The sequence below is a fragment of the Eptatretus burgeri genome, chromosome 11 (assembly GCF_056783735.1).
Source record: "Eptatretus burgeri isolate ZD-2024b chromosome 11, Ebu_testis_v1, whole genome shotgun sequence".
Taxonomy (NCBI): domain Eukaryota; kingdom Metazoa; phylum Chordata; class Myxini; order Myxiniformes; family Myxinidae; genus Eptatretus; species Eptatretus burgeri.
Window position 1 is genome coordinate 6,623,341 of NC_140971.1, and position 23,122 is coordinate 6,646,462.

The 23,122-nt window shown below is 44.5% G+C and overlaps 2 protein-coding genes across 8 annotated transcripts in view; both read left to right on the forward strand.

Moving 5' to 3' along the window:
- Positions 1–4,139, forward strand: part of LOC147016401 (tumor necrosis factor receptor superfamily member 1A-like) — an 80,763-nt gene extending 76,624 nt beyond the window's left edge. For all 5 annotated transcript variants that reach the window (XM_085845026.1, XM_085845027.1, XM_085845024.1 and 2 more), the window contains exon 10: positions 1,030–4,139. In XM_085845026.1, the coding sequence (XP_085701152.1) occupies positions 1,030–1,326 (297 nt within the window). In that variant the 3' untranslated portion in view covers positions 1,327–4,139. The remainder of the gene's footprint in view (positions 1–1,029) is intronic.
- Positions 4,140–6,252: 2,113 nt separating this feature from the next.
- LOC147016402 (tyrosine-protein phosphatase non-receptor type 11-like) overlaps positions 6,253–23,122 on the forward strand; it is an 84,114-nt gene continuing 67,244 nt past the window's right edge. Inside the window, exons 1-5 of one of the 3 annotated variants that reach the window (XM_085845022.1) lie at positions 6,253–6,278; positions 13,244–13,366; positions 20,546–20,655; positions 20,762–20,846; positions 21,526–21,706. In XM_085845022.1, coding sequence (XP_085701148.1) covers positions 6,268–6,278; positions 13,244–13,366; positions 20,546–20,655; positions 20,762–20,846; positions 21,526–21,706 — 510 coding nt within the window. In that variant the 5' untranslated portion in view covers positions 6,253–6,267. Of the gene's footprint in view, positions 6,279–10,018; positions 10,157–13,243; positions 13,367–20,545; positions 20,656–20,761; positions 20,847–21,525; positions 21,707–23,122 lie in introns of those variants that run through there. The other 2 variants (XM_085845023.1, XM_085845021.1) reach the window with 2 other exon arrangements.

Below are 23,122 nucleotides of genomic sequence, written 5' to 3' on the forward strand. Positions count from 1 at the left end.
CTGGGCTGGTGCTCCTGCCTCGCACCTTTCTCGGCTTCACGCTGTCGAAACCAGGGCATTTAAGATCATCGGCATCTCCCGCAATGAAGCTGAGTCTTTGGGCCTCTCGCTCAATCACCGCAGGTTGGTCGGTGGTCTTTCTGTCTTCTACTGTCTTCTCTCCAGCCTTGCCCCCCCCTGCTCTCTCTGCGATTTGTCCCCACCACATTTCCACAGGTCGGTCAAGGTCCGCCAACAACCGCCTTCTGGTAAAACTACCAAAATCACGAATCACTGCTCATCTTCACTCTTTCATTCCTCTTTTTCCCCCACTCTATTATTTCCCATTCTTCCCTCCAGGCCTTCAAAACAAGCTGTTCACCACCTCTTATCATCCCCATCCAAATCCTCGATCTTTTCGACGCCCGATAATCCACCCAAGCCCACTTCCTTCAATTCCCCTGCTTTCCTTCCTGAAAGTCCCTGTAATGTCCATCTTCTCTTCCCCATGTTCCCCGTCCCATCCCTCTCCCTTCCACATATCTCCTAATGTCTGTTCCCCACTGTTTTGTCCCTCCCACTCCCGCCCCTCTTGTCTCATGCCTCCTTGCTGTGCGTTGTGTGTTAGCTCTCATACGAGCCTCCACCAAGGTATACAAAAAAAAAATGTGACATCTGTCGGGGGGTGGGGGGGGGGTGAATGCTCTCTGAAGGCACTGTTTGTACAAGTGTTGTTTTCTATTTGGGAAGAAAACTGATACAAGTCCAGGATGTCTGTGTCTATTAATTGCTTTTATCTGCATATTATGAAAGGAAGAGGGAGAAAGAGAAAATCCAAAAGAGATGAAAAATCATTTACGTATCAAAATTTGAACAGGGGTTCCCTTTTGCATATTATTTGACTTGATATCAAACTTGCATGATGTGATCGACTGCATTCCTTTCACCGTCTCGCAATGATATCGTATATATTTCTCCATATTTTCCGGCGAGCATTTCCAAGACGTATTCTTTGTACCTGTGTTCTGTCTGCCACGTTTATGTCTGCAGGAGGCCTTGCCCATCCTCGACCAGCCTCTCTGTCTTAAGGCGTTGTATGCCGTGTCGGCTGTAGTGCCGGTACGCCGCTGGAACGAGTTTGTGCGACATTTGGGCCTCAACGACTCGGCCATCACGGACGCGAATCGGGACAACCCCGGGAACACGAGCGAGGCACGCGCTGAGATGCTGCGCATGTGGAAGAGGGCGAGAGGGCGTCGCGCCACCGCTCGCTGCATTTGCAACACCCTTCGGAGCATGGGGTTAGATGGATGTGCGGAGGAAGTCGAGGTGCAACTGCAAGGATGAGGCGTCTAGTCTTGGAAGGGTAGGAAATAAATGGAGCATTTGAAGATGAGGGAGGAGAGAAGGAAGGAAGGAAGGAAGGAAGGAAGGAAGAAAGGAGGTTGATGACTTAGCAAGAATAATTTTGCCTTTTTAGCAAGAATATTACAAACGCTTTGCTTCCTCTATTATGGTCAAGTGCATCTCCTTGGAGACCTTTCACCTCCAAGGACAAGCTGCTAGAGGACAACCCGGAAGTGTTTTTTTTTTTTTTTTTCGATCCCAGCTCAAACGTTCATCCTGGAAGTCTCGTTTTGCTATACCGTGATGTTCTCAGGTCCCCGATTATTCCACTATCCTATGCACTCTTCTTTTTCACAATCTTTTCCCTCCTTATAACCTTGACATCTGGAGTACAGTCAGAATCGAAGGAATACACCTTGACCTATTTCCCCCTCCCAGGTGAAATTACGTCGCCAACTTAAGATTTCATTAACGTGGTGTTATGCCACAGGCATGATGGGCCAAACGGCCTCCTGGATCAAAGATCTTTTTTTTACATCCTTGTCACCTTGACATCTGGAGTATGCACGGAATTTAAGGAATACCTAGGTTTATTGGTATTTTTAAGCATCTCAGTGTATTTTGTACAAGACTCCCCAACAGGAGAGACACTTCTGTGCACTTTTCCATACATTTCAAGGAAGCCGGTCGACTATGGACAAATCGGCATACCTGTGTGAGATATTGCTTCAGATGGGAACACTAAAACAGGGATGTAACTTGTTTGGGAGTATCTCATCGTCCTCGTGAGACAATCAAACGAGAAATATCTGCACACGTTCGCTCCTCCCCCCCCCCACTCCCCCCGAAGCTCTGCGCTGTATTACTAAAAGGTCTTCTGGCCTATGTGGTCAGCTATTTCTGAGCTATCTTATTCGGATCAGCGAAGCGTATCTCAGGGTGTTATTTAAAAATCACAACCTCAAGGAAAAGCTCCGTCGGAGTGTGACTGGTGGAGATTGAGGTGATCAAGGTTGATTAACGGGGTTCAGGTGTGGTTGTGGTGGTGGCAGAGTGGGTGGTGTCTTTTGCATTGGACTGAATATTGTTGAATTTGTAGATAATACACTGATGGTGTTACAAGCACTTATATTATCCTGGGTTTGTAAGCTTTATTTTGTTTTCTCAAAAAGCATTTATCTATCAATAGGTATACGTTATTATTATTATTATTATTATTATTATTATTATTATTATTATTATTATTTTATTTTTTCAAAAGAATTGAGTGATGTCAGTTGATTCTCATTGATCATGGATTGTAAAGAGGGATCACAGGTATACCTGAACTGTTCCTTCTTACCTATAATAATTAATGCCTCAATCACTGCTTTGTACCATTTCGGACTTCAAGAGGCCATGATGAGTTTGAATTGCTCGTGCCTTGCCGTCATGAGACGGACCATTGCGATTCTTCATCCGATTGTGACACGAGGTCGGTTTTGTAAAAAAAAAAAAAAAATTTTTTAATGAGGTTTAGGGTCAGTCGTGTGACCACGATGGGACATGGCCGTTTGCTGGAGATTAGCGATGTGCAGCCGTTTTCATCAGTCGAGATGGAGTGAACCACAGTCTCAAAGTGCCCGGTATCTCTGGCTGACGTGTGTTCGCCGTACATGGACAAGACCACACAGCGATTGGGTTTGTGTGATACGGGACTGGGATGAACTCGAGTCGTCCGGGGTTCCACCTCCTGTCACCACCTCCAGCCTTGCCAGGTGTGCTGTCTGCTCGCACTGTGAGGACGTCATCAACTTGCTCTTCATTGACTTTTGACGATCAAAGCTCATGTCCAAAGGAAAACTTTATCAGCCGAAGTGACTCTGGCGAACACATTGTGGTTGGATGTTAAAATGTAAGCCATCTTGGCTTCGGATAGCTTTGCTCGGTTTACCTGCACATGGCGTTCCTGTTTAACCTCCACCACCGAAGATGGACGGAGGTTATGTTTTCACCCCTGTCTGCATGTCTTTGTTTGTTTCTGTCTGTGAGCAGGAAATCTCAAAAAGTTGTGGACGGATTCGGACGAAACTTGGTGGACAGGTTGGGTTGTGTGACGAGGGAGAATTGATTCGATTTTGGTGAACATCCGGAGATGAGAATTCTTTAATTTTTAAAGTGATTTTTCACCATTGACAGATAGGGCCAAAAACGATAGAGCATGGTATTTCAAAAAATGTATTGATTGGGCCCGATGTGTTGGAGTGGATCAGGCATTGCGTGGCGGAGGTATGCGCTCCACCGAGTGCCCTTCTAGTTCTCGATGTTTTAAAATTGGTTCATTTAGGCTTTTTAAATGTCCTGGATTCTGAGCCACAGCGCTTTGGTGGAGCCTCCTGGGCATTCCGATTGACTTCCAAACTCGCACCTGGTCCCTTCTCCAAAAGCAAATCGACCACGCACGCATCGAGAGGGTGGTTCAAATCCCAACACCGTTTGGTGTATAGTATTTTCTGATCTTGCATAGCCCGGATATTTCATTATTACCCGGTAGTTCCTGTTCTAATGTGTGATGCTGATGCCATGTCAAAATAGAACCTCGAATGATACACTCAAGGTTTGTGCAGCTACATATAAATATATATATATATATATACAAATGACACCTTCAGTCGAGGTGGAGCTTTGGCCATCCCGCACGGTGCTTCGTGCTCGTTTGTGTATACTTGTAAATTTCAATTTGAAAGTTCTGTCATACACTATTATATTGTTGTACTACTGACTGAGCTATACACTTTTTAATTCGTCCAAAGGGAATAAACCTGTTTACACTCTTCCAGGCCCAAGTGTCCACCCCGTTCTCCTTGGGCCGGAGTGCGAAGGAGTATCGCTGGTCCTGCCGACCGAGCTCTTTCCAATACTTCGGGACTAACCCTCGGCACAAGATGCTGTGATTGATACCTGGTGTCTCGGTAACCTAGGTAACCCAGCCAGCTGGAGGTCATGTTCATGTCGCAGTAACAACACGAGCTGGTGAAAGAGCAAATGGGACGCACTACCCGTCGGACACCCGAGGTCTAAAAGTCCCATCCACACGTTACCTGGAAAAGTCACATCTCCTTAAAAACGGAAGACACTGCGTAAGTTAAATGAACCTGCCTCAAGTACTGACGGAGCTTGGGCGACCACAATCGCACATTGTAAAGTAAACATCCGCACATTGTAAAGTGTGACTTCATTTTGAAATCACATTTTACATTTTACCTCCCCCCCCCCTCGCAAACACCAAGTCCTCAACCTCCACATCCCTCCCCACTCCCAACCCGAAGGCATCAATTGCCTTCCCGCTCTAAACCTTCAAACTCCCTCCACCACAAACCTCAACCCACCCTCCCAATTCTGTCCCATTTCTCTCTTCAATCCCATTCTTCCCTCCAGGTCTTCAAATCAGTTGTTCACCATCATCTTTTATCTTACCCCATCCAAAACCATGATCTTTTCTACCCCCGCAAATGCACCCCAAATCCACCTCCTCCAAATTCCCTGCTTTTCTTCCTGAAAGTCCCTGTCGTGTGACGACCTGAAAGTCCCTGTAATGTCCATCTTGTTTACCCTGTGTACCCCACCCTATCCCTCTCCCTTCCACAGATATCCTCATTTCTCTGTTCCCCATTTTTTTGTCCTTTCCTCTCCCCCCCCACCACCCCCTCCCGGCTCATAAAAGCAGACAGACATTCCCACATCAAAACAGCAGAATATTTAACGCCTCATTCCCCCTGCCCACCATCATGCTATCACCGACTTCACAGAAACCATGATCGAAACACCTCCTCCATGTCATGGCCCATCATGGTCGCCTGTCCAACTCACAATCCCACAAGAGATGCGGAAACCCCCTGGAACTGCAACTGTCAAGTGACCATGACACTCGAAACCCATTATTTTCTTCCTGATGCAAATATACACATCGTTAAACGTAAACAATGACGGTCTTTCACAATGTTTTGCCTGGTGTTGGCTTCATGGTTTAGGATGGTGAGCTTGGGATCCTAAAATGGTCTAGGGTGGTGAGTTTAGGATCCTAATGTTCTGAGTTCATATCTCGCTTGGCTGTTGAATTAATACCAGGTGGGGTTGACTCGGCCTGTCATCCTTCCGAGGTCGGCAAAATGAGTGCCATCCTGCTGGGATGATTGAGCCATTTGAGTATCCTTTGTCGGAGTGGTGACCCGTCCGAGATCGTCCTTGATAGCCCGTGAGACTGCTTGGGCAGCACCGACGCTCTGTACAGAGTATGGTCCCAATGGATGGATTTCACAATGTTGCGATAACGACGTGGGGTTTATGGCCCCTCGTCGAGTCATTCAATAGGAAATTGTCAGAAATAATACTTAAGGGCCTACGTAACCTCCACGGTCAAAGCCCTGCTTGAGAGAATGTCATATAGTTATTTGGGCGGTGTATAAACAACAGACAGCTGCCTCGATCAAGCTTGATGCCTCTGGCATCAAAATCCTTTTAACTGTCGCTTTGCTCGTTTTACACTGAAGGGAAAACTTGCCGGCATGGGGTAATTGTGAACGTGACAGCTCCGAAGGTGTCATGGCGGTGAGCACCAACATGGTGGCCGTAGTATTGAAATTGTGGGTGGAACTCGGACGCACGCACGCACGCACAGACGGATGCACGCACGCACGAGATCAACCTCGTGAACATAAACATGACAGCAAGGGGTAGTGAGATCTGGAGCACCCTGTACTTTCCTTTTCTGTTTGATATCCATACTGAATGGGGCTGGTTTACACACTCCTTTGAGCTGTCTAGACCAGGTTTGAATCCCGACCCAGCTGTTATAAACTGTCATCCCGATGTTTTGCGTGCCACACCTTGGATGGAGCTTGAGCCGGGTTTGCCTTCTGCCGGAATTCGTTGGTGGATGTTAAAGATCCCCCGGTGACCTTCATGAAGAGTCGGTAAGCTGTTGCCGGCATCCTGACCAAATTACAAATCCCATCCGAACCTACAGAGAGCGTTGCATCAGCGACACAGCTACACCCTCTCCGAGCAAACGATGCTTCCCACTGCCATGTTGTTTCGTACGCAGCCTGTGGCTGCTGGTTGCGTCGTTTTCTCGAAGCGTGGCTGTGCCGCTGATGCAGTGCCCCTATTACCAGTAAGCTGGTACTCTTTTTGCCGACTTCGGAAGGATGACATGCCGAGTCAACCCACCTGGTATTAACCCATCAAACCCAAGACCCGAAGATCTCAAGACAGCCACCTTAACCGAAGCCAACATCAAGCTTACCCACAGTCTTGTGCTGTGTCATAAAAAAAAATAATCTATATTGAACCAACGCACTCTGGTTGGAGGATTGATTTGCTTCCCCTCTGGGTTCACATGAATGCATACAGGATAGCCGGCTTTTAACAGCACTGAAGGGCGTGCCCTCTCCTGATGGGGTGTTTTGGTATTGATTGGTTGCGCTGAGCAGGACGACCCGAAACCCAACCACAATAGTCATCCGGATGGGGATTCGTGTTGGTGGCCTGGCCCCGAGATCTCGCCGTTCACCTCCTACTGGGGTTTTCACTCAAAACTGCCGTTCTGGACACGAGCAGCAGGGGGCGCTGCATTTGGAGACACTGAGGCTTAAAAATCCTTCATGGCTCGCGACGGTTTGTGGTTTTTAGTTGATCTTGCCCCTGCATTTCCCGTGGTCTTAAGCTCATTATCTTGCCCCCGCACCTCCAGGTGGTCTTTAGCTCATGGTCCTGCCCCCCACACTTCCAAGTGGTCTTTATCTGGTCTTGCCCCCACACTTCCAGGTGGTCTTTATCTGGTCTTGCCTCCGTGCTTGTCTTACCTCTCCGATGCAGCTCACGCTCCCCCTCGTCATCATTCATTCCTTTCCATCTTTTTTTTTCGTCCGTGGAACCGTCTTATCGAGTTTAAATTCTCATGAAGATCTTCTATTCCGGTTTGCTGCACACCACCACATCACGGTCTCTTCCTTCCCTACCTCTGAGCTTTACTGCACCCACGAAGACCCTTCCCTGGCAGCTCCTCTTCATGCTGTAGTCCATCCGTGCATTCTTGTACAGGTGTAACACTAACCCTAACCCTAACCCTAACACTAACCCTAACCCTAACAAATTGCCGACCACTGACTTTGTTGTTGGTTCTTTTGCTCTCCGTTTACCTCCTCCGTGATGATCCTCATTGATACCTCGTACCTGCATAAAAAGGCCTTCTTCGTGCAACGACGTAAAGATGGCTGTGTGCCAATACCGTGGTGTGTGCAGCACCATATCACAATGGTACCCCGTTACCATGGTGTACCATGTTATGACGGTACCCCGTTACCATGGTGTGTCACAGTACCATGTTATGACGATACCCCGTTACCATGGTGTACCACAATATCATGTTATGACGGTACCCCGTTACCATGGTGTACCACAGTACCATGTTATGACGATACCCCGTTACCATGGTGTACCATGTTATGACGGTACCTCGTTACCATGGTGTACCACAGTACCATGTTATGACGATACCCCGTTACCATGGTGTACCACAATATCATGTTATGACGGTACCTCGTTACCATGGTGTACCACAGTACCATGTTATGACGATACCCCGTTACCATGGTGTACCACAATATCATGTTATGACGGTACCCCGTTACCATGGTGTACCACAGTACCATGTTATGACGATACCCCGTTACCATGGTGTACCACAATATCATGTTATGACGGTACCTCGTTACCATGGTGTACCACAGTACCATGTTATGACGATACCCCGTTACCATGGTGTACCACAATATCATGTTATGACGGTACCCCGTTACCATGGTGTACCACAGTACCATGTTATGACGATACCCCGTTACCATGGTGTACCATGTTATGACGGTACCTCGTTACCATGGTGTACCACAGTACCATGTTATGACGATACCCCGTTACCATGGTGTACCACAATATCATGTTATGACGGTACCTCGTTACCATGGTGTACCACAGTACCATGTTATGACGATACCCCGTTACCATGGTGTACCACAATATCATGTTATGACGGTACCCCGTTACCATGGTGTACTGCACCTGGGGGCCCATTCGCTGTACCTGGTTCGTGCAGGTATTGGGAACGTTGTGTTCTGTGTCCGTTCGTCGTTTTATTCCCAAATTATAAGATTAACCGGTTAACGTCCGCTCATCGCTCATCGCCGGAAATGTCCCTGTTCGAGTTATTATTCCATATCGTGGTTACCTTTCCAGGTGTGTTTGCGCCGACACACAGGTAGGTGTACCTGCAGGACGGCGATCCTCGCGGGGATACGTGCTTGTGACAAGTGCTTCCTTCAGGTCTTTACTCGTACGTGATCTTCAGGGTCTTCCATTCGATCATTCTCAAATGTCCATCTATCCTCTATCGGATCGAATCGATGCTGAAGTGTCTGGAGGTAGACGTAGATGGAGGTGTATAAATATATGGCGCGAAAACAAACATTCAACAAAAGCGAGTCGTGGATTCAAACGACTCGAGCCAAGCTTCCCGTGGCCGACCCCACAACTCCGAAACAATGGTGGGACAATGGGGGGCGTTGGCTAATGAAGAAGAAGAAGCTGCGTGAGAAACATTGAAAGATGGGGAGGAGCAAGAGCTGCCAGAGGAGCACAGAATGTGGGAGGGGCGAAGCTCGAGTAGGAGGGGCGAAGCTCGAGTAGGAGGGGCGAAGCTAGAGTAGGAGGGGCGAAGCTAGAGTAGGAGGGGCGAAGCTAGAGTAGGAGGGGCGAAGCTAGAGTAGGAGGGGCGAAGCTAGAGTAGGAGGGGCGAAGCTCGAGTAGGAGGGGCGAAGCTCGAGTAGGAGGGGCGAAGCTAGAGTAGGAGGGGCGAAGCTAGAGTAGGAGGGGCGAAGCTAAAGTAGAAGGGGCGAAGCTAAAGTAGAAGGGGCGAAGCTAAAGTAGAAGGGGCGAAGCTAGAGTAGGAGGGGCGAAGCTAGAGTAGGAGGGGCGAAGCTAGAGTAGGAGGGGCGAAGCTAAAGTAGAAGGGGCGAAGCTAAAGTAGAAGGGGTGAAGCTAAAGTAGAAGGGGTGAAGCTAAAGTAGAAGGGGTGAAGCTAAAGTAGAAGGGGCGAAGCTAAAGTAGAAGGGGCGAAGCTAGAGTAGGAGGGGCGAAGCTAGAGTAGGAGGGGCGAAGCTCGAGTAGGAGGGGTGAAGCTCGAGTAGGAGGGGTGAAGCTAGAGTAGGAGGGGCGAAGCTAAAGTAGAAGGGGTGAAGCTAGAGTAGGAGGGTTGAAGCTAAAGTAGAAGGGGCGAAGCTAAAGTAGAAGGGGCGAAGCTAGAGTAGGAGGGGTGAAGCTAGAGTAGGAGGGGCGAAGCTCGAGTAGGAGGGGTGAAGCTAAAGTAGAAGGGGCGAAGCTAAAGTAGAAGGGGTGAAGCTAGAGTAGGAGGGGCGAAGCTCGAGTAGGAGGGGTGAAGCTAAAGTAGAAGGGGCGAAGCTAGAGTAGGAGGGGCGAAGCTCGAGTAGGAGGGGTGAAGCTAAAGTAGAAGGGGCGAAGCTAAAGTAGAAGGGGTGAAGCTAGAGTAGGAGGGGCGAAGCTCGAGTAGGAGGGGTGAAGCTAAAGTAGAAGGGGCGAAGCTAGAGTAGGAGGGGCGAAGCTCGAGTAGGAGGGGTGAAGCTAGAGTAGGGGGGGCGAAGCTAAAGTAGAAGGGGCGAAGCTCGAGTAGAAGGGGCGAAGCTCGAGTAGGAGGAGCCAGGGCTAGGTAGCTCGCTTTCACATTGACACCCAGTTAAAGGCGAGTGGAGTGAGTGAGAAAACGAAACATGTCCCGAACGTAAGTTGATTCGATTTAACAAAAATAAAAATTTAATTACAAAAAATGTACATATATAAATATCCAAAATAATGAGTAATAAAGGTGTTTGTATCTCGCTGTGGAAGTTCAGTACTGTATTTAAATTCCATTATCAAACGTGTCGTGTTAGTAATATTGTTTACTCGTCTTGTTCAGTTCCTAAAACGATATTATTTGTCTTCCTGTTATAAACGATTCTCTGTTATAAAATGGATGCTATTCGTTGTGTAAATTATGGTTTTGTGAAGAAGTTATCGACTATTAAAGAACGATAATAATACATTTCTAATAATAATAATAATTCATGTCTAATGATATTTATAAGAATACATTTCTAATAATAATACATTAATAATAATAATAATTCACGTCTAATGCTGATAATGCATTTCTAATAATAACAATGGATTTGTAATACTGACAATAATAATATATTTTTATGCTGATAATATTTTTAATGCTAATAATAATTCATTTATAATAATGATAATCCATTTCTAATAATACTTAATTATGATTATAATTCATTTCTAATAATAATACATTTCTAATAATAATAATACATTAATAATAATGATCATAATAATTCATGTCTAATGCTGATAATACATTTCTAATGATAACAATGGATTTGTAATACTGACAATAATATATTTTTATGCTGATAATATTTTTAATGCTAATAATAATTCATTTATAATAATGATAATCCATTTCTAATAATACTTAATTATGATGATAATTCATTTCTAATAATAATACATTTCTAATAATAATAATACATTAATAATAATGATCATAATAATTCATGTCTAATGCTGATAATACATTTCTCATGATAACAATGGATTTGTAATACTGACAATAATTCTTTTTATGCTGATAATATTTTTAATGCTAATAAAAATTCATTTATAATAATGATAATCCATTTCTAATAATAATTAATTATGATGATGATTCATTTCTAATAATAATACATTTCTAACACTGAAAGATATTGTATTTCTAGTGCTAATAATAATTCCTTTTTAATAATCACAAAAATATATTTGTTAATGCTGATAATATTTAGAATAATAATGCATTTCTAATTCTGATAATTATAAGAATAATATATTTCTAATACCGACAATAATAACAATGTATTTTTGTGCTAATAATAATATTTACAATGTGAATAATAACAATAATACATTTTTCAGAGTGATAATTATTATAAATAATAATAACATTGATATTTCTGATAATAATAACGTATTGTCACGTATTAAAATAACAATGATTTGTCAAGTGTTTTCCCTTTAAACATTTTCCTTTGTGTGATATTGTCATTATTATTATTATTATTATTATTATTATTATTGTTGAAGTTGGGATAATGAATTGCATGACGAGTCACTCCGAGTCAATACAGCCAGACATGGACCCTCGATTCCATGACTGCTGTTCATGGAACTTGGACGATGCGAATGGAAAACCGTTCCTTGAATGTCCAAAGTTGTTTGTCTGTCTGCATATTGGTATGTCTGTCTATCATTCGGACAGTGTTTCCATTGATTTATCTGATAGGAAAACCTTCACCGAAGGAGCAAGGTCGTTACCTAGATGGGCAGAACTTCTGGTTGGAAGCAACAAATGAAACTAAACAAAACCAAGCCAAACCACCCCTTACCAAATTTTCCGCTGAATGAGAAATCTCACCACAGTTTCCACTCCCACCCCCCCTTCCCGGCCAATGCCACCACCTTCCCTTCCCCAATTCAAACTTCTGCTTCTGCTGTTGCTTCAACAATTTCTTTCTTTATCATGGGACACTGTAATCCATGCTGTCTCAACACCCTCTCAACTCCCCCCTGACTGTTTTTTTAATCCCTCCAGCTATTTCCCCTCTGTATGTTCTGATACAGACCCACGATGTACGTCCTCGCACAGACCCACGATGTACGTCCAAGCACAGACCCACGATGACAGTCTATTGAGCCAATGCCAAGACAGTGCGGCCTGTCGAGTCCCCAAATAAGCAGCAACTGTTAATTTTGGTTGTTGTTGTTTTTTTTTTTTTTAATAATTCTGCCATTGCTGATGCACTTTAATCAGTTTAGGCTCATGAAACAACAAGGGGTTGGCGGGATTGCCTAGAGGTATTCACACTCGCTTCTGAGCCATCTGGCCTGCTTTAGGATCTCGACCCAACTATAAACTGTCATCCTCGTGTCTCGCAGCAGGGCAAGCCATCAATGTGTGCACCGTCCCTCTGATGGACGTTAGGCTGGTTGTCTCATCTGATTACATGAGTCGGTGAATGTTGAGGATCCCACGGCGTCCTTCGAGAAGGTTGGTGAGTTATCGTTACAGATTCCTGTGTCAGAGTGACTACCCATCCAGGATTGTAACCTGAGCCAAGAAACTGCTTGGGCATAACTGACTTTCTTATTTGGAGCTTGGAACATCAAGAACAACATGATTGTCTTCATTGCTTTGATTCATAGTTGACAAGGAACCACCTTACTGTACTTCGGCATGGCCCCATTTTTAGCGAGCTTGGTGTTTCCCCAGTAGTTTGAGCAGAAGAACACAATCTTGTGAGTAGTTGGCATGCTCTTCCCATCGCAGCTTTCTTGTACTGCTTGATCACATGTCATGGAACAAAGTCAGCTTTAATCGTAGTGTCAGGGAATATTGGTCATCACCCTGGCTGCTGCTGCTTTCCATCTCACCACCCTCAAAGCCATGGAGTTTCAGGCCCTCCTTGTCAATGGCATCTTGCAGCAGGATGCCATGTCTCAGGGTACATTTCGATTCACCGCAACCTAGTTAGTGGTCTTCTCTTTTCTCTGCTTTTTTTTTTTGTCTTCCCCCTACTTGTCTTTCACCTTTCTGCCCAATCCCTCCTTCTCCTCCAGGGCACACATGTTCTGCCACAAACCCTTGCCTTGCTCTCCTCCTCAAGTCTCGACTTAACACTCATCTCCATCCATTAATCGCTTGCGCAGCTTTATAGCTTAACCTCGTGTGTGAGTAATTGCTTCACCTGATTCCCAAAATGTGTTGACGTTTGATTAGGTGGTTTCACCCGAACCTGGGAGGCCTGGATGCAGAGAAGCTGCTGAAGTCACGCGGAGTGAACGGAAGCTTTCTGGTTCGGCCAAGCAAGAGTAATCCTGGAGATTTCACCCTGTCTGTACGGTACGCTCGTCACGTACCGATGCTCGTGCCGTGGTACTCGTGATCCCGTGCTTTTCTGAGTCGTTCAGCATTGAAACCAATTTACGATTTTTGAGTGGTTTTGGTTTTTTTTTTTTTTTTTTTGGTTTGTGCCACCTTTGAGATTGCTCACCTTGTTGTGCGTCAAACAAAATTGGTTTTGGAATACGTGGAGTTGTCGGGTGAATTCGCAGTGGTATGAAAGTCCTGAGTTGTGGACCGATGTCGATCAAAGCGACGCATCACGGAATCCCCTCTGCCACAGGTGACCGAACACATGATTGGTAGTTTGTGCTGTTTGTTTTTTTTTTTTTACGAAAGATGCTCCAAGCATGCACGACACCGGCGATGTGATCACGTGATTTTGTTTGAACGTCCTAATCCCAATGAAACATGATGTTTTTTTTTTTAATTATATGATAACAGATTTCCGATTACACCTCGACAATAATAACCTCTGGGTTTTGTTATTTATTTAATTTATTTGAAGAATACATGATAAAATCTTCCAAGATGGATCTTCCATTGTTCTTCCTTTTCTGTTTCTTCTTTCGACTTTGACTTAGTTGGGGTCGGCCAATCGGACGGCCCTTTTTCAAATGCATCTTCCTTGCTCGCACCAACCACATTCACGTCCTTCTGAACCAAACGACACCATGTGATCTTTCTTTTGCCTGCCTCGACTCCGCGTCCCTTTCCACTGGTTGGTTCACGACACTTCTTACTGGATTTGCACCCTCCATCCTTAGCACGTGTCCAAACCACCCGGAAGGTCTACAGAATCAGAATTTTTTTTTCGATTTGATGTGATGATATTTTGATTTTTAAAGTAATAAACAAAGAACTGAAAATGGTTTTTAATTCGCCACTCCGACGCGGGATACTCGAATGGCTAAATCATCCCAGCAAGCTGGTACTCACTTTGCCGACCTCGGAAGGATGACGGGCTGAGTCAACCCCACCTGGTATTAATTCAACGGCCGAGCGGGATTTGAACTCAGGACCCGAGAATCCTAAGCCCACGACCCTAACCATGAAGCCAACACCAGGCGTGTATGATGACCACGGTGATGACCATTGACGCAATGGAGGGAAAGATTGTCAGCACACAATGGATAATGGGATCACAACTCGCTTCAGACTGATCGGAAAGTGAATTTGACGAATAATTTTCTGATCAAGAATTCCCAGATGACGACGATGGTTTTCCAAGTGATTCTTCTCGTCGTCGATGGCTTCTTCACAATTCTTCCATGACTGCTTTCAACTTTTTTTCTCAAGTTCAAATCCTCTCTCATAATGTTGAAGCCAAATATCCGAAACTACCACTTTGACTTGGTCTCCAACCTCTTCTATCCATTTATGTTCAACTCTTCTCTTCCTCCTGTACAACTCGGCACAACCCCTGTTCCGGTGACGTTCATCTCCAACCCTCCTCTTTCTTGCTATCTCGCCTGCAATCCTTTGACACTCGAAGTACCAATCGCAAGGTCATCTGCAAATGACATTTCCAATGGAATACTTTCCTTTTATCCTGCCACGTGTCGTCTCCTCCGCCAGGCAGAACAGTTTACGTTTGGTATCCCACTGCGAGGCCGGATCTGCATCCAGATATTAATCAGGATCTAAACAGCTTGTTCTTGTCACCGACTCAACTCATCCACCGAGTTTTGTCATAATCCGTCCACAACTTTTTCAGATGTGATGCTCTATCGTTTTTGGCGCCATCTCTCGATGATGAAGAATCACTTGGAAAACCAGAGAGTTCATAGAACACCTTACCCCATGCAGTGTTTAAATATATAATTCAATTGAAATGGAAGTTTCGTGCCGTCGTTGCAATCTTATACACCACCTTATTTAACATGTATGCCTGGTGTTGGCTAAATGGTGTTAGGGTGGCGGGTTTGGGATCCTCACGTCCTGAGTTAAAATCCCGCTCAGCTGTTGAATTAATACCAGGTGGGGTTGACTCTGCCCGTCATCCTTCCGAGGTCGGCAAAATGAGTGCCAGCTTGTTGGTATCCTGCGTTTGAGTGGCGACCCGTCCAGGATTGTGCCCAATATCCAGGGAGACTGCTTAGGCAGCACCAACGCTCTGCACAGAGTATGGTCCCACTGGATGGATGGATGGATTTAACATGTCCATCTTGGGCCTCCAGCCTATCCAACACACATCTCAACACCCTACAGACCATAAAAAACAAAGCCCTTCACATCATCACAGGTTGCATATTGACAACACCAATGGAGCACCGACACACACAGGTAAAAATGGTAAAAAAAAAATCAAAGACCACTTGGACATGAGAGGTGCACAGTTCCTCGCAACAGCAAATGCCAACCGTAATCACCATTGCCACAACATGTACGACCACCCACATGCCCCTCGACACATTAAGGCGACACCAAAAAGACACTACGGTGACATCCTCAAACATTCCCCCCCCCCAATGAACAATGGAAACTACAAAAAAAAACTCATCCACACCCACATCACCAGAAACGCAATCAACAAACAAGGCCCAAACAGTATCCTGGGCAGTAAACCCCCTCCCAACCATGACACGGACTAACTACTCTCCAGGTCTGATCGTGTTCACCTTGCACACCTCCACTGTGGATACCACCCACAGCTCTTACAATACAAACACGGACGCGACATCACGACTGATGACACCTGCAACCTCTGCCAAGCCGCCGCACCCACAGCAAAACACATTATGGAAGACTGCGTGGTCCTGGCTGCACTTAGACAAGAGCACATCATCATGGATGCGATGGATCTCTGGGTCGCTCCTGGGAGATCGATCAGCTATCTCCGTGCCGCGGGCCTGGTTGAGCAGAACTGCCCGGGGCAAGGCAACAACAAGAGGTCCAAGTATTTCGAAAGGGAAGGGTTTTGAAAGTGGCAAAAAGGTGATTTGTGTTCCACAGTGTTGAAGTATATAATTAAATTCAAATAAAATAAAGATTTTAAAAATCGTAGAAAAAGAAATCCAGAAGTTTACCGCCATTGATGCAGAATTTATTTTACACCACATTGTTATTCCCCTACCGGTTTCACCGGAGAGGACTATGGGTTTGCTCTCCATCTGTCCGTCAGACCTGTGGTTCTTTTATCAGACTTTTTTTTTCCCCATACCCTTGAACATATTCAACTGAAACTTGGTACATGGCTTTGTTATGATAAGTTACAGAACAAGTTCGAGTGTTTTTCACAGAGTTATGCCCTTTTTTGGATTAAGAAGATATCACATTGGTAGGGGACATGTGTTTCAATGCAATTGTCGCTCTTGGTAAACATGTTACATTAGTTCTTCATGCCTGTTGTTTGTGTCCTTTATGCTTAACCTCACTTTTTCACTTCGCATGCGCAGGGTATTTAAAAAAAATTTATCGGATCCGGATCCGGATCTTCACCAAAATCGAATTGATTCTCCCTTGTCACACACCCAACTTGTCCACGAAGTTTTGTCCGAATCTGGCCGTAACTTTTTGAAACGTCGTGCTATATATTGTTTTTGGCCCTATCTTTCAATGGAAAGAATCACTTTACAAAAAAAAAAAAAAAAGCCAAGAAGGGCACTTGGTAGAGTGCATACCTCTGCCCAGATCCGGATTTGGATTTGGATCATCACCAAAATCAAATCAATTCATCCTTGTCACACACCCATGACCCAACCTCTCCACCACGTTTTGTCCGAATCCATCCACAAATTTTTGAGACATCCTGCACACAAACAAACAAACAAGACAAAGACGCCGTGCAGAGCACGATACTTGCAAAATCCACCCCCCTCTCCAAAGGTTGCCATGGAAACATCAAATTGTCCATTTCATTAAATTTAAAATTTACAATGTTAATCAAAGCTCAGGTCAATCGCATGAAAATTGATTATTTTCAGATTGAAATTGATGATTTTAGAAGTTTGACCTTGAATGACCTTTGACCTTTTGACCTCAAAAATAGTTGTTTTACCAATTCGGTGATGCACTATGCAATTGCTGCTTCATCTTCAGGTTAATCGGATGAAAATTGATGTTTTTTTCAGCTGAAAATTGATGATTTTAGAAGTTTGCCCTTGAGTTGACCTTTGATCTTTTGACCTCAAATAGTTGGTTTCGCAATTCAGTGCCGCAATATGCAAATCCTGTTCAAATTTCAAATCAATCGGATGAAAAATGTCGAATTTCGAAATTTGACCTTAAGAGGACCTTTGACCTTTGACCTCAAAAATCAATAGGCTTCTCAGTTGAGACTACCTGTACAACTTGGTAAAGTTTCATGACGATCGGTTTGGAATTGCAACCTGTCGGCGATTGACAAACAAATGAAAAAATCACTCTTCGAGTGACACTTGGCGAAACGGAACGGCACTCGGTAGAGCGCGTACCTCCAACCAGGCTGAACAGTTTAAATTTTGTATCCCACTGATACAAAATTTTATCTGAATCTGGATCTGATCTGAATTTAATCTGATCTTAAATTTAATCTGATCTGAATCCAGGCCTTAACTAAAATCGAATCGGCTTGTTCTTGTCACCTCACCAACTCTTCCACCTAGTTTTCTTACAAATCGTCCACAACTTTTTTGAGATATCATGCTCTACATCGTTTTTGGCCCCATCTCTCAATGGTGAAGAATCAACTGAAATATTCTCGGATCCGGATTCGGATCTTCACCAAAATCGAATCAATTAGTCCTTTTCAAACACCCAACCTGTCCACAAAGTTTCAGCCGAATCCGGCCACAACATTTTGAGATATCGTGCTATGTATAATTTTTGGCTTCACTCTCAATGGTGAAAAATCACTTTAAAAATTCTCAAATCTGGATCCAGATTCGGATCTTCACCAAAATTAAGCCTGGCTGTCCATGGCCGGTCAACTACACACACAAAAAAAATTCTACACAAACAAGTAGACAGACAAACGCGACAGACCAACATACATATTTAGCAAAAAAAATTCGCCAAGAAAAAGACGTCGTGCAGAGCATGCACGATACTTGCAAAATCCACCCCCCTCTCCGAAGGTTGCCATGGATACATCAAATTGTCCATTTCATTATGATTAAAATTGACAATGTTAATCAACGCTCAGGTCATTCGGGTGAAAATTTATAGTTTTAGAAGTTTGACCTTGAGTTGACCTTTGACCTTTTGATCTCAAAAATAGTTGGTTTCCCAATTCAGTGATGTACGATGCAATTGCTATTTAATTTTCAAGCCAATCGGATGAAAATTGACGATTTTTCAGATAAAAATTGATGATTTTAGAAGTTTGACCTTGAGTTGACCTTTGACCATTTGATCTCAAAACTACTTGGTTTCCCAATTCATTGACGCAATATGGAAATCCTGTTCAAATTTCAAGTCCATCGGATGAGAAATGACAATTTTAGAAATTTGACCTCAAGATGACCTTTGACCGTTGACCTTAAAATCGATAGACTTCTCAGTTGAGAATACCTCTACAACTTGGTGAAGTTTGGTGAAGATCGGTTTTCAATTGGGACCTTTTGCAAGCAACAAGAAAGACGTCATGCATCGCACGAGACTTGTGAAATCCATAAAACAAGTTTGACCTCAAAAATAATTGCTGGTTGAATTCAATAACCAAATATGCAACTCCTCTTCAAATTTGAAGTCAATCGGATGAAAATTGACAATTTCAGAAATTTGGCCTATGCTGACCTTTTGGTCCATGTTGACCTCTTGGTTGATATTGACCTCAAAAATAATTCGCTGGTTGAATTCAGTGACCTGAAATATACATCCTCTTCAAATTTCAAGTCAATCTGATGAAAATTGAGGATTATAGTAATCTCACCGAAGCCTGGTGTTGACTTAGTGGTTCGGGTGGTGGCTTGGGATCCCAGGGTCCTGAGTTCAAGCCCCGTTGGCTGCTGAATTAACACCAGGGGGTTGACTCAGCCTGTCATCCTTCCGAGGTCATCGAAATGAGTACCAGTGTGCTGGTCCCGGTGTATGCCCCAGTTAGAATAGGTGTACCATATCCCTGTGTGTCGTAAGAGGCGACCAGGGTTGGCGTCAGGAAGGGCATCCGGCCATAAAACATTGCCTCAAGAAAAAGCCAAACCCCTGCACAGCAGGGAAAAATGGCTGTAAAAACGGTCATATAGTAATCTCACCTAAGTTGTTGACATTTGGCCTATGTTGACCTTTTGACCTGCGTTGACCTCAAAAATAATTGATGGTTGAATTCAATGACCAAATATGCAACTCTTCAAATTTGAACTCAATCGGATGAAAATTGACAATTTCAGAAATTTGGCCTATGCTGACCTTTTGGTCCATGTTGACCTCTTGGTTGATATTGACCTCAAAAATAATTGGCTGGTTGAATTCAGTGACCTGAAATATAAATCCTCTTCAAATTTCAAGTCAATCGGATGAAAATTGAGGATTATTGTCATCTCACCTAAGTTGACCTAAAAAAAAATGGTGGTTGAACTTGGTAACCTGATATGCAAATCCTGTTCAAATTTCTAGTCAATCGGATGAAAATTGAAGATTTTAGAAATTTGATAAGTTTGCTGACCTTTGGCATCTGTTGACCTTTTGACCTTTTGACCTCAAAAATAGTAGGCTTCGTGCTTTTGACATACTCCACCATGTGGTGAAGTTTCATGAAGTTTGGTTTAAAATTGCGATCTATAGGCGACAGACAAACAGACAAACAGACGTAATAACGAACAAGATCAACCGATATACTAGAAAAATCTTAGATAACAAACAAGCAACAAGTAACAAACAAGTTACTAGCAAGTTGTACAGTAACTTTACCAAGTTGAACAGTTACTAGCAAGTAACAAACAAACAGACAGGGGTCAAAACATTACCTTTGGTGGTGGATGTAACAAGAGTGGGCGAAGAGTCCATCCATAATCTCAGTGTCCCTCCGTTCTTCACTCTACCTGGAAATGGATATCTACTATTTCGACTGAAAAGAAATCACAATCTCCCCCCACTTATCCTCTACTTGATTTGGTGAATTTTTTTTTCCCTCCCTTTCCAACACATCTCACCCCTAATGTTCCTGTATTTCCACATCATCTACACTTTCCCACCCGTAGACCCTTCGTCTCACCCTGTTGCTGTCCCGACCCATTATCACCTCTTCCTTTACCCCAGGCGAGATGGAACCGTGACCCACGTGAAGATCCAGAACTCGGGTGATTATTACGACTTGTACTGTGGAGAGAAGTTTGCCACGCTCACCGAGCTCGTGCAGTTCTACACAGGTCGCTAGTTTGCGTGCGAACGAGCAGTCTGCATGATGAATTACTCGGACAATGCATTTGAGCGCGAGCTGTTGGTGATTTTGGACTCGCTTCGTCCGGTGCGCAGAAAACACGGGACAACTGTATGAGCAAGATGGACGAGAGATAGTGCTCCAGTATCCCTTCAACAGCGAGGATCCGACGAAGGAAAGGTGACACGAGGCCCAGGCAGGATCAGTCGAGAGGAAATGCAGAATTGAAAGTTCCTCTTTCCATTGTGGTTTGCATGAGTGAGGAGGAGGAAGTAATATGTAGAAAGAGGAGCATGGTCTCGGGAGAAGGTTGGAGAGGGCGGGGGGGAGGGGGGGGAGGTTAGGGAGAAGTGGAAATAACATAATATTGAGATAAATTTTCCACTACACTAGAACAGGCGGTTCTTTCTTGTACAACTAGTAATTCTGATTTGGGCCTAGAGAACCCTGAGACCAATGTAAAGTTATACTAGGTTAAAAAAGCGGGATGGGGGGAAATGCAAGTAGTGTTATCAAGTGCATGTATACAGGTGGTGTGCCCCCCCCTGCCCCGTCCCCCCTCCTGCCTTTTCAAATGAAATGACCACTCGCTTGTTTCCAAATTACAGTGTCTGTGCGTCTGTGTGAAGCAATGATTTTCCATTTCCCAATTTGCGAGCAAGCTTGCTGATTGCGCTGTACAAGTTTCCAGATGGCAGTTTCAAGCCTCTGGTCTGCCCGCTTTTATGGAGCAACGGCATTGTCATTACGGATGCAGCTGCAAAACCCGCCGGTCAACCAACATTTGGCTTTGGGCTCCACAAGCCTCGAACCGGGATCTAACCGAGCAACCTTGTGCTTTAACTCTCCCTCCATCCAGGTGGTACCATGGTCACATGACTGGAAAAATGGCAGAGGAGCTGTTGGGAAAGCGTGGAAAGCCAGGTAGCTTCCTCGTGCGAGAGAGCCTCAGCGACCCCGGTAGCTTTGTCCTGTCGGTGCATACGGGAGAGGACGCACGTAAAAATCCTCGCGTCACCCACGTCAAGATCTATACAAAGGTACATGCCTGAGATGCAGACGGTGAAGGAGTCGACCGTCTCGGAGGGCTTTTAGACCCCGTAGGCCACAATCTCAAACGCACTGCTACGGAAGGTCTTGATGAAATCAGTTTAAGGAAAGTCGTTTGAATGTGATAGTCGGTGGTCTCTCATTGAAACCCATCTTGTGGACATCTAACTGAGCTCTCCGCCAACCCTTTTGACCTTTTTTTTTTTAATTTTTGGTCCATTTTGTGAATCTTGATACAGTGTCCAAAAAAAATTCCATCGAATCAAACTGAAATTTGTCTTTCCGATTCAATCATCGACTTGATTCGGGGTTAAAATGTGTCTCCTGGGATTGAGTAAAAAGGAACCGAGAAAGTTTTGGAGCATTTTGGGGTTTTTTTTAGCTGCACAAACGGGAATTTTAATTGGGCGAGTTCAATCACAACGCGAAAAATGTCTTGCGCGTAGTAGCAACGGGCTTCGCTTGCAGATAGACATCCGGGGTTGTCCACTGGTCGAAAGAGGTGCACGTGCATAAAATGAAACGCTTACCATGTGAATGACGTGGAGTCCAACTGGACGGCGCGGAGGTAGCGCGCGCACTTTTGAGCTGTCCAGCCTGGGTTTGATTCCCGACTAGACGATGAGCTGTCAGAATGGTGCTTCGCAGGCACGGGGTTGCATCATAGAGCACGCTGTTCTTCGGACGGACATTGAGTTCGGGTGTTTTGGTGCACGCTGACGAACCCACGGAACCTTTCACGAAGAGTGGACGAGTTATCGTCGGCATCCTGAGCTCGTTACAAATTAATGACTCCAATCACCTTCGGTCGAACCTCGGGCATGAGCAGCCAGTTCGTGAAAGTCTTGGGACCAAACCTTTCCTCGGCCGGCCTTGCAAGAATGTGGGAATAATTGTGGCCGTGGAAGGAATCGTAAAATAATGATTTGACCACTACTCGCACCTTTCAATGTGATATTCATGAAAACTTTCCCCTTATTAATGGATACTGTGACTCTGGGTCCGTTTTCATGAAACCAAGTTGCTCCGTGGAGCTCTTTTACTCCTTTGGAAATGTAATTTCCCCGAAAGAAGGAACCATCGTTTGTTGAAAAGTGATGCGACATTGGTGGTTCATGCACATCCTACGTGTCTGCCTTCTTCATTTACACTTGTTGGTACTTCATGGATTATTATGTTTGAAAATCGACAAATGTTGAAGGTATGCTGTGTTGATCATGTGTTTTAGGGAAAATAATCACGTACAAAACCTCTTGCATTCCTGCCCAAATTGCTGTGAAATATTTGAGAGAGGTTCCGTATGACGGGTTGTATTAGGTTTTAGTACATTTAAGGGAGCTCTTGAACACTTAGAAACCCAGTGGCCAGCTCACTCACCACTACTCAAACCTCCAGATACCCGAGCG